The sequence below is a fragment of the Bombina bombina genome, chromosome 6 (assembly GCF_027579735.1).
Source record: "Bombina bombina isolate aBomBom1 chromosome 6, aBomBom1.pri, whole genome shotgun sequence".
NCBI lineage: Eukaryota > Metazoa > Chordata > Amphibia > Anura > Bombinatoridae > Bombina > Bombina bombina.
Window position 1 is genome coordinate 1157596421 of NC_069504.1, and position 11969 is coordinate 1157608389.

At 40.9% G+C, this 11969-nt stretch overlaps 1 protein-coding gene across 1 annotated transcript; it reads right to left on the reverse strand.

The window, feature by feature from the left end:
* Positions 1 to 532: 532 nt before the first annotated feature.
* LOC128664940 (spidroin-1-like) lies at positions 533 to 2782 on the reverse strand. The gene has a single exon (XM_053719731.1). The coding sequence runs from the start codon at positions 2780 to 2782 to the stop codon at positions 533 to 535; it is 2250 nt and encodes a 749-aa protein (XP_053575706.1).
* Between the last annotated feature and the right edge of the window lie 9187 nt (positions 2783 to 11969).

Here is an 11969-nt window from a genome sequence, read left to right on the forward strand (position 1 = left end):
TTGTTGATGTATTTTTTCAATCTTTCTGCAACTATAGCTGTAAGGAGTTTGTAGTCGTTATTTAACAATGATATTGATCTGTATGCATTAGGGTTTTCAGGGTCTTTATCTTTTTTGTGTATTAGAATAACCGTAGAAGCAATAAAAAGACTAGATTATGCATGGTTCTTAATAAAATATTGATTAAATAAGTCTCGTAACGTATCCCAATTTTCGTTTTTAAGTATTCTACAAAATTCCACGGGTATTTGATCCGGCCCTGGAGCTTTATTTAATTGGACCTTATCTATAACTTTTAATATTTTTTCTTCCGTTATCGGTTGATTTAATTCTGAAAGTTCCTCTGATGTTATTTGTGGGAGAGGCAATTTATTCCAAAAATTGTCTTTGGCTTTTTCGTTACAGGGTCCCACCGTATATACTTCTTGATAATATTCATACATTACCCGTCTAATCTCACTTGACGTTGTGAATCTTGTATCCCCTTTTTTAATGCTGCTAATATTTTTCTTCCCATCATTTCCCCTCTTAGTTATTTTAGATAAGAATTTTGCTCACGTCCCATGATGGCTAGAGAAGAAAGCATTTGACCCTGACCTCCCATGATGGCTAGAGAAGAAAGCATTTGACCCTGACCTCCCATGATGGCTAGAGAAGAAAGCATTTGACCCTGACCTCCCATGATGGCTAGAGAAGAAAGCATTTGACCCTGACCTCCCATGATGGCTAGAGAAGAAAGCATTTGACCCTGACCTCCCATGATGGCTAGAGAAGAAAGTATTTGACCCTGACCTCCCATGATGGCTAGAGAAGAAAGCATTTGACCCTGACCTCCCATGATGGCTAGAGAAGGCATTTGACCCTGACCTCCCATGATGGCTAGAGAAGGCATTTGACCCTGACCTCCCATGATGGCTAGAGAAGAAAGCATTTGACCCTGACCTCCCATGATGGCTAGAGAAGAAAGCATTTGACCGTGACCTCCCATGATGGCTAGAGAAGAAAGCATTTGACCCTGACCTCCCATGATGGCTAGAGAAGAAGGCATTTGACCCTGACCTCCCATGATGGCTAGAGAAGAAAGCATTTGACCCTGACCTCCCATGATGGCTAGAGAAGAAAGCATTTGACCCTGACCTCCCATGATGGCTAGAGAAGAAAGCATTTGACCCTGACCTCCCATGATGGCTAGAGAAGAAAGCATTTGACCCTGACCTCCCATGATGGCTAGAGAAGAAAGCATTTGACCCTGACCTCCCATGATGGCTAGAGAAGAAAGCATTTGACCCTGACCTCCCATGATGGCTAGAGAAGAAAGCATTTGACCCTGACCTCCCATGATGGCTAGAGAAGAAAGCATTTGACCCTGACCTCCCATGATGGCTAGAGAAGAAGGCATTTGACCCTGACCTCCCATGATGGCTAGAGAAGAAAGCATTTGACCCTGACCTCCCATGATGACTAGAGAAGAAAGCATTTGACCCTGACCTCCCATGATGGCTAGAGAAGAAGGCATTTGACCCTGACCTCCAATGATGGTTAGAGAAGAAGGCATTTGACCCTGACCTCCCATGATGGCTAGAGAAGAAAGCATTTGACCCTGACCTCTCATGATGGCTAGAGAAGAAGGCATTTGACCCTGACCTCCCATGATGGCTAGAGAAGAAAGCATTTGACCCTGACCTCCCATGATGGCTAGAGAAGAAGGCATTTGACCCTGACCTCCCATGATGGCTAGAGAAGAAGGCATTTGACCCTGACCTCCAATGATGGCTAGAGAAGAAGGCATTTGACCCTGACCTCCCATGATGGCTAGAGAAGAAGGCATTTGACCCTGACCTCCCATGATGGCTAGAGAAGAAAGCATTTGACCCTGACCTCCCATGATGGCTAGAGAAGAAGGCATTTGACCCTGACCTCCCATGATGGCTAGGGAAGAAAGCATTTGACCCTGACCTCCCATGATGGCTAGAGAAGAAAACATTTGACCCTGACCTCCCATGATGGCTAGAGAAGAAAACATTTGACCCTGACCTCCCATGATGGCTAGAGAAGAAAGCATTTGACCCTGACCTCCCATGATGGCTAGAGAAGAAAGCATTTGACCATGACCTCCCATGATGGCTAGAGAAGAAAGCATTTGATCCTGACCTCCAATAATGGCTAGAGAAGAAAGCATTTGACCCTGACCTCCCATGATGGCTAGAGAAGAAGGCATTTGACCCTGACCTCCCATGTTGGCTAGAGAAGAAAGCATTTGACCCTGACCTCCCATGATGGCTAGATAAGAAAGCATTTGACCCTGACCTCCCATGATGGCTAGAGAAGAAAGCATTTGACCCTGACCTCCAATGATGGCTAGAGAAGAAGGCATTTGACCCTGACCTCCCATGATGGCTAGAGAAGAAAGCATTTGACCCTGACCTCCCATGATGGCTAGAGAAGAAAGCATTTGACCCTGACCTCCCATGATGGCTAGAGAAGAAGGCATTTGACCCTGACCTCCCATGATGGCTAGAGAAGAAAGCATTTGACCCTGACCTCCCATGATGGCTAGAGAAGAAAGCATTTGACCCTGACCTCCCATGATGGCTAGAGAAGAAAGCATTTGACCCTGACCTCCCATGATGGCTAGAGAAGAAAGCATTTGACCCTGACCTCCCATGATGGCTAGAGAAGAAAGCATTTGACCCTGACCTCCCATGATGGCTAGAGAAGAAAGCATTTGACCCTGACCTCCCATGATGGCTAGAGAAGAAAGCATTTGACCCTGACCTCCCATGATGGCTAGAGAAGAAGGCATTCGACCTCCTGTCCTGTTTTGCATTTTTAACTTTTATAAATCCATCCCTTTCTTATTTGTTTTTTTATGTAGCTGCAATGAACAAAAAAGGGGGGGGAGACTCAACCTATATTGTCACTTAACAAATGTCCATATTAGCCAATAGTATTATAACTTGCAAGGGCAAATGTTCATTACAACCAAAGATCTGTGTTTTCAATTATTAATTCAGTAACTTTGCAATACCTCGCAATCCTGCACGGAAAAGAAGCAGACCAATACAATGCCTTTAAATACTCAGATTGTGACAGTTCAAAAGTCCATGTAGATATGATCCACTAATGGAGCCTATATGTTCATATGTATATGTGTTCCTATTACCCGGTATGCTTAAAGCAGATCACAGCACAACATCTCAGAGGCAGGTACATACATTGCTTATTCACCAATACCCAGGTTAGATTCACTCACCGGCTGCCGTACTTCTCCGGGTACCGACCCGTCCACTAATCGCGGAATAGAAACCTTCTCTGGCAGTCCGGGAGTCTTTAGCGCGCTTTACCGGGCCCTCGCCCGTCCACCATTAGCGGAGCAAACGCCGTCTCCAACCACCGGGCTATGCCTCGAGTCTGGGTGTGTCACCAATCTCCTCGCTGATTGGTCCTTACGGGAAGTCAAGCCTCAGGTGTAGTTCAGCTGTGTCGATGGAACCAAAAGAAAATCTCACAACAATCCCCGCAATCCGATGCAGTTGTTTTGTACATAGGCAATAAAAGTGAGCTATACCGGGTATTTGGGAACCTTTGTTTCAGTCCAATGCAACGGTGTATCTTGTGTCGGCAGTGACTTTGGTCCGTGTTTTCAACAGGCTAGTGCAGCTAGGTGCCCGGCAGTGGCAAAAACGGGAACCTGAAAAAAGAGAAAAAAGATTGCCAGGCACCTCCAATATTAAAAATATTAAACTTTATTGAAATAAGGTAAAAACATGATGAGAGAGGGGATGAGATACCCCTAAAGTTAAACAGACTGACATGTTTCGGCACAAAACGCCGTAATCATAGTCCCTAAAAACGTCTAAAAACAATATGCCTTATCTACCCAGTGCTCCCATATCATTGGTGGGTTACTAATTGAAATTTAAAGGCACACGGGGAATGGAGCATTATTAATGAAACACATTAACTCATATACAACATATGTATAGATATGTATACAATTTAACCTGCTACCTTAATCAGAAGTCGCATACACATATAAAATGTAATGCAAACATTTGGTGAATGTTTGGTATGTATATTCTATTAATCTATTCACGTATATTTATATACCTTCCTTGTAGCGAATTCATGAATAGACTAACTCCTAAACGTGATTACATCCAAGAATAATTATACTTATATTTATAGACTCTACTTATTAAAGTGGATAATATCTGTAACCTATAATCAAGGAACGATTTTTTCTAAACTTGACCATACAAATCATAAACTCTAAATAATTTATTTAAATAATTCACTCTAAATAATAAATCACATTTTTGAATATGAGACACACAGTGTGGTAAAATCAAATAACCACATATTACTTAACATAAAGGATGCAAGGTTAACTTACATCCGTTACATGCATGTTATAAGTATGTTGTAACACATATTCTAAAAACCTAAAAACCTAATAATCGTCCCTATTTCAGTTACTCTGGTTTCACAGAGCCTTTTGTAAATATTCAGGTATAATTTATACATATGCCAGAATAGACCAGGGTCTATTTCCAATGATTAATGAAGTCATATTCGGAATTTAGGCCCAACGGTCTTTTTGTTTGGAGCCTAAAAATCCAATACATTTCCTGTCTGGACAAGGTCTTAAAAAGGTCACCCCCTCTTTTCTGTGGTTGAACTTTCTCCACAATCATCCATTTCAACGAGCGGCAGTCTTTATCGTGTCGCTGGACAAAATGGGACACCAAAGGTGTACTGCTTTTCCCTACCCGTATGGTCGACAGATGTTCTCTGATTCTTGATCTGACATCTCTGGTGGTCAAACCTATGTACTGCAGTTCACAGGCTGAGCACCACAAGAGGTATATGCAATTTGAAGATCTGCAGTTCAAACAGGAGGTAATCTCAAAACTTTCTCCAGTCACCACCGAAGAGAAGCTGCTCCCCACCTGAACATGTTCACAGGCCTTTCATTGTGAGTAACCACACCTGTAGGTGCCCCTATGTCTCAGCCAGGATGACGATGGTACCGCTGCAGAGTCTGGTTTTCTAAGCATGGATCGCGATACTGAATTCCCAATAGTTTTATTCCTCCTATAGGAGAATCTACAGCCATTCCTAGCAGTCTCTGCAAGGGCATCATCTGCCACCAACAGACGAAAATGATTCCTGACTATGTCACAGACTTCTCCATATTGTGCTGAGTAGTCTGTGACAAAAGTCAATCTGTTCTCTTGTTTTGTCCTGATAGGTGGTTTGTCATTTAGGAGCTGCTCCCTAGACAGAGAGTTTACCTCATACCGGGCTTTTTTAATGGTCTTTTTATTATATCCTCTCTGTAATAGGCGTCGTTCTAATTCGTCTGCATGTCTTTTATAGCTAAGGGGCAGAGTGCAATTGCGTTTCAATCGCACAAACTGTCCCTTTGCCACTGAATAAGGCATTTGCTTCGGGTGACAGCTCCTAGCATGTAGGAGACTGTTACCCGATATTGGTTTTCTGTAAACTTCAGAGGTAACTCTGCCTGTTGGCCATCCCTTCAGTTCCAGATCAAGATAATGCACTATGTTTTTATTAAACTCAAGTGTGAACCGCAGATTCACTTCATTGGTTCCCAAATAGTCCACAAAACATTCAGCCTGTTCTTTTTCTCCCTGCCAGACAAACAGCAGGTCGTCTATATAGCGTAGGTATAGTAGAATAGCAGGCCTGAAGGGGTTACTATCTGCATAGATGCTGGACCGCTCCCACCAACCCATGAACAAGTTAGCATAGGTTGGCGCAAACTTGGCTCCCATGGTGGTCCCGCACCTCTGCAGATAGAACTCCCCCTCAAACTGAAAATAGTTATGTGACAACAAGAATTGTGTCACCTCCAGTACAAAATTTCTGAAAGGCTCACTGTGTGTAGTCCCATTCTCTAGAAAATAAGCTACTGCTTTTAGGCCCCAAACATGGGGTATGGAGGAGTACAATGAGACCACATCCACAGTGAGCCATCCACAATCCGGTGACCATCTCATGTTTTCCACTTTGTTCAATACCTGCTTGGAGTCCCTAGTATAACTAGGGAGGGATTTTACCAAGGGTTGTAGTACCCCATCCAGCCACTCAGAAAGGTGCTCCAGCATTGAGCCTATACCATTGACTATCGGCCTACCTTGTACATTCTCTGTGCTCTTATGCACCTTCGGTAGATGGTGAAACAGTGGGATGACTGGATGTTCTACATAAAGGTATTTAGATGTTTCTAAATCTATTAGTCCATCCTCTACTGCTCCATCTAGAAGGTGCATTAGCTCCTGTTGGAATTTATTGGTAGGATTGTGTCTGAGATGTTCATAACTGTCTGTGTCTTGCAGCTGTCTCAGAGCTTCTCTGATATAGTCAATTCTGTTCAGTATGACCACTGAGCCCCCCTTGTCTGCCTGCTTAATCACCAGGTTAGGGTTTAGTTCCAATGATTTTAGGGCAAGGCATTCATTCTTAGTCAAGTTGTTATTAACTGTCATTCTTGTTAATGAAAGTTGTCTTAAATCGTTTTCTACTCGTTTGTAGAAGGTTTCAATGATGTTTCCTCTCCTCTGTATGGGGTAGAAAGTAGAGGGGTTACGGTATCTGCTGATATTGTCACTATTGGTCTTATCCATAGATGTAGATCCCTCCACTTCCAACTCCCCCAGAGCAATCAGGTCACATGTTTCCATGAACCCCAATTCTTTGGGCCAGGTATCATAGATACCATTGCCAGGTGTTGTCAGTAAATGGTCATGGTTAGTGTTCCCAAAGTGTTTGCGTAGAGTGATATTGCGCACAAATTTGTTAAGGTCAAGCATAGTCTTAAAAAGATTAAAATTGACTGTGGGTACAAAACCAAGGCCATACGACAACACTTTCCTCTCATCCATAGTTAGTATATGACTGGACAGGTTTAGGACGGTACATATTTGGACGGGGCACGAGTCTGCCTCTGTGGGTATCTCCCCTGTTGAGGTGCTAGTATGCTCGTGCCCCCCCATCTCTTGGATGTTGACCCATCCGAAAAACCTGTTCCAATTGTAACAACTCCTCATCTCTAGCCTGCCCACCAGTGGCACCCTGATGAGTGGGATGGTAAATACTAGCCTCCTGCTGTATTGTTAAATGGTGTTGGCTATTAGTACCATAATGTGTTGATACATAATTGTGGTTACCACCACCTTGTTGGGTAGAGGGATACGGGATATTATCCACTTTAATAAGTAGAGTCTATAAATATAAGTATAATTATTCTTGGATGTAATCACGATTAGGAGTTAGTCTATTCATGAATTCGCTACAAGGAAGGTATATAAATATACGTGAATAGATTAATAGAATATACATACCAAACATTCACCAAATGTTTGCATTACATTTTATATGTGTATGCGACTTCTGATTAAGGTAGCAGGTTAAATTGTATACATATCTATACATATGTTGTATATGAGCTAATGTGTTTCATTAATAATGCTCCATTCCCTGTGTGCCTTTAAATTTCAATTAGTAACCCACCAATGATATGGGAGCACTGGGTAGATAAGGCATATTGTTTTTAGACGTTTTTAGGGACTATGATTACGGCGTTTTGTGCCGAAACATGTCAGTCTGTTTAACTTTAGGGGTATCTCATCCCCTCTCTCATCATGTTTTTACCTTATTCTTTTTTCTCTTTTTTTTCTCTTTTTTCTGGTTTTTATGTAACTGGCCCAAGTAATATCATTCGGATTATTAATATATAATTTATGGTTATTTTTTAGTTGATTTGCCAATTGAATATCACGTGCCATCATTTTTTTTCCCACTTAAAGGGACATTATACACTCATTTTTTCTTTGCATAAATGTTTTGTAGATTATCTATTTATATAGCCCATAAAGTTTTTTTTTTAAATAAATGTATAGTTTTGCTTATTTTTAAATAACATTGCTCTGATTTTCAGACTCCTAACCAAGCCCCAAAGTTTTATGTGAATACGCTCAGCTACCTACTCCAGCTTGCTCCTGTTTGTGTAAAGGGTCTTTTCATATGCAAAAGAAGGGGGAGGGGGGGAGTGTCTTATTTGCCACTTGCAGTGGGCTTTCCAGCTACCTTTTCAACAGAGCCAAACTGACAGCTTCTAAGTAAGTTTTTAAACAGTTTTATACTGGATTTTTATATCAGTATCTGTGCATCTTATTCTTTATAGTAGTGTCTATTACATGCAGTTATATGAAAATGAGTGTATACTGTCCCTTTAACTAAGTAAGCTTTTATTTCACCGCGTAAAACCGCCTTAGCAGCTTCCCAAAAAATCTCTATCTTATGGTAATAATTTTTGTTTTCTATCCTATATTGTTTCCATTTTTGAGCTAAAAATCTATTAAAATCAATATCCTGTAAAAGGTATTTAGGGGGAAAAAATTGTTGACCCATGTCTTTCGTTGTCTGATACCATCTATAGATAAACTGATTATCGCATGGTCAGAGATAACTATATCATCTATCGTCGGATTTAAAACAAGAGACAACATAGTTTAATCTATAGGGGACATTGCTTTGTGTGTCTTGGACACACAGGTGAAAGATCTTGTGTCTGGGTTTTTTATTCGCCATATGTAGAAAAGATTCAGTTTATTATGAAAGGCGCAAAATAATCTTTCCTCAGCTTTTCTACCTGTAGGGCAGTTACTAATTCTAATTCTATCTACCACTGGGGCAGTTGTCATATTAAAATCACCGGCAATAATCAAGTTCTTATTTAAATAAGCTTAAAGGGCCATAATACCCAAATGTTTAAACACTTGAAAATGATGCAGCATAGCTGTAAAAAGCTGACTATAAAATATCACCTGAACATCTCTATATAAAAAATAAAGATATTTTACCTCAGTAGCCACATCCCATTGTAAAGGATTTCTAAGCAGCAAATCAGTATGTCTGTCCCGGGACAGCTAAGGGGTTGAGCCTCGTGCACTCTCATCTTATTTCCCTATTCAGTTTAAAGGAAGTTTACTATGAAATCTCATGAGCGTTAAGTCAAATCTCATTATATCACAGTAAAAGAGTTCATGACCTCAGCACTGCTGATGCTGATTGGCTGCTGTTCATTTCTTCATTTTTTATTTTTACCTGCGGCTGGGAGCAGCTGAGTATAACTTTTTACACAGAACTTACTCTGCTGAGCTAAGGAGATTGTGAGGTAAAATATCTTCCTTTTTTTACATAGGAATGCACAGGTGATATTTCCCTGTCAGCTTTTTACAGTTACACTGCATCAGTTTCAAGTGATTTAGCATATGAGTATTATGTCCCTGTATAGATTGTCCCAGAACCTTGGGTCTAATTCATTTGGGCCATATACATTACAGATGACTAGTGAAGTATCTCCATGTTCTACTTCCACTATAATATATCCCCCCCCCCCCGATCCCGTTCATGTGTTAAAATTTTATAACTAGAATTTTTAGAAAATAACAGTGCTACACCTCTCTTGCGTTTTAGGCCAGGGGCACATATTATCTCTCCTACCCATTTACATTTAAGTTTGCCCATCTCCTCATCTTGCAGATGGGTCTCTTGTATGAGGGCAATATCTGGATTTTTTTTTAATAACTTTAAAATTGTGGTTTTCTTGGCTGGAGAAGTTATCCCCTCCACCATTCCAGGATACTATATTAACCATAGCTCTTTCTGGGTTTTAAAGCATAACAACAAACAAAAAAAACCACAAAAAAACCACGACACAGACGGACAAAAACCTGATAACTTGGTGGCACAACATCAAATCAGAACAAATCATAAATCACTTCTTTATACCACCTTATTCTTATACATGAATCAAATAATAACCCATAGTGGGCAAACTCTAGTCTACATTTTAACGTCATCAGACAATAAAAAGAGCAGATCAAGTTGACTGGCATAGGATAAAGAGAGTGAGCCAGTAACAAGCATAAAACATCTTGTGATACACTACTATAGGGACCTGATATACTCACTAGCTTCCTGGGCTGTTTTCAAGGTAATATTTGCATTGTTTATCTTAAAACAAATTTTAGCTGGATACATAAATCTGGCCTGAACACCTTTTTGGATTAAAGTCAAACAGTTAGGGGACATTTCTCTACGTTTCATCGTGGTTTCACTGAAAAAATCCTGAAAAGAATTTTCTCCTGTCCTATTGGGCTTTTTTGTTTAAACTGCCTCATAATTATTAATTTATCTTGAAAATGTAAGTATTTTAACATAATAGGTCTAGATTTATATGTGCCATTACTATCTGCTTTAGGGGTACCCAGTCTGTGTGCCCTTTCCACTAAAAAGGATGAATCAGAAGTTTGAAGGCCCAACAATATTGGTAAATCTTTAGAGGCAAATTTAATTAAATCTTGGGACTGGCCGGTATCCGAGAGGCCAATTATTTTCACGTTGTTCCTATGTGAGTGATGCTCTAACTCCTCTACCTTAGCATGTAAATTTTAATTCTATCATCATGGGCTTTGAACAATTTTTCTTGGATACCCATCTGATCCTCTAGGTCAGATACTCTCGCTTCTGCCTCTGCTAGTCTTCTGGAAAACTGTTTAACCTCTTCCGTAAGACCTGATATCTCCACTTTAATTAGATTAAATTGTGGCAACATTAAATCAGAAATTTGTTGAAGCAAACATTGGGGATCATAGTTGCCCAGTTGTAACCCCTGCACATCCATACTCTGCTCTAAATCAGGGCTTTTTGTGTTTTTTTTTTTCCATGTTGTTTAGGAGGCATTGCTGGCAATTTGTTTTTTGACTGAGTGACAAATCTTTCTGTTAAAAGAAAAAAAAATGGAAAGAAAGAAAAAAGTTTGTGAATATTAAAGCACAAACTAGTACAAGTAGAGTCTAAGGCCTTTAGTTATCAAGCCTTCAATCGCAAATACGCTGGAATTCCGCAACGTATTTGTGGCGAGGCTGATTCCCCTTAGTTATCAAGCCCTACTGCCCGGCAAAAAGTAGAATCTAGTGACGTAAGCTTCGATCCGCCAGACTCAGTCTGACACAGATCGATGCTTACGTCACTACAGATGTTCTGAACGCAAGTTCGGCACAATCTGACTTCTTTAGGTAGTTATCAAACTACTACCAGGTACGCTCACCACTATTCCAGGCCAGCGTACCTGGATTTCAATCCACCGCCCTGGAGGCGGCGGATCCCATAGGAATCAATGGGAGTCTGACTATAGCGAAAGCTCATGTTTGCTGCTGCCCGATATCCCATTGATTCCTATGGGAAATGTCTACACGTAACACCCTAACATGAACCCCGAGTCTAAACACCCCTAATCTGCCCCCCCTACCCTGCCGCAACTAAATAAAGTTATTACCACCTAAACCGCCGCTCCCGGACCCCGCCGCAACCTACATTATACATATTAACCCCTAATCTGCCGCCCCCTATACCGCTGCCACCTACATAAACTAATTAACCCCTATTCTGCGGATCCCGGACCCCGCCGCAACTAAATAAATTGTTAAACCCCTAAAACGCTGCTCCCGGACCCCACCACCACCTATATTAAACTTATTAACCCCTATCCTGCCCCCCCTATACCGCCGCCACCTATATTAAAATTATTAACCCCTATCCTGCCCCCCCTATACCGCCGCCACCTATATTAAAATTATTAACTCCTAAACCTAAGTCTAACACTAACCCTAACCCCCCTAACTTAAATATTATTTTAATACATCTAAATAAAAATTACTATTATTAACTAAATTATTCCTATTTAAAACTAAATACTTACGAGATGGGTATGGACCCGTGCCAACTAAACCCCTATAGGCCTGGGGATGGTGGTACCTAGCAACCACCAGAGAGACAACAGGAAATATATATAGGCCCCCAGGCGCCTACCAGAGGAGTCAAGGGATAAGAAATATACAGGTTGAGGTATGGAGAAATATTACTTTATCCACAAG

Bases quoted from the DNA above. Each gene is read 5' to 3' on its own strand.
- LOC128664940 (XM_053719731.1), bottom strand. From the start codon at position 2,782: ATGGGAGGTCAGGGTCAAATGCTTTCTTCTCTAGCCATCATGGGAGGT.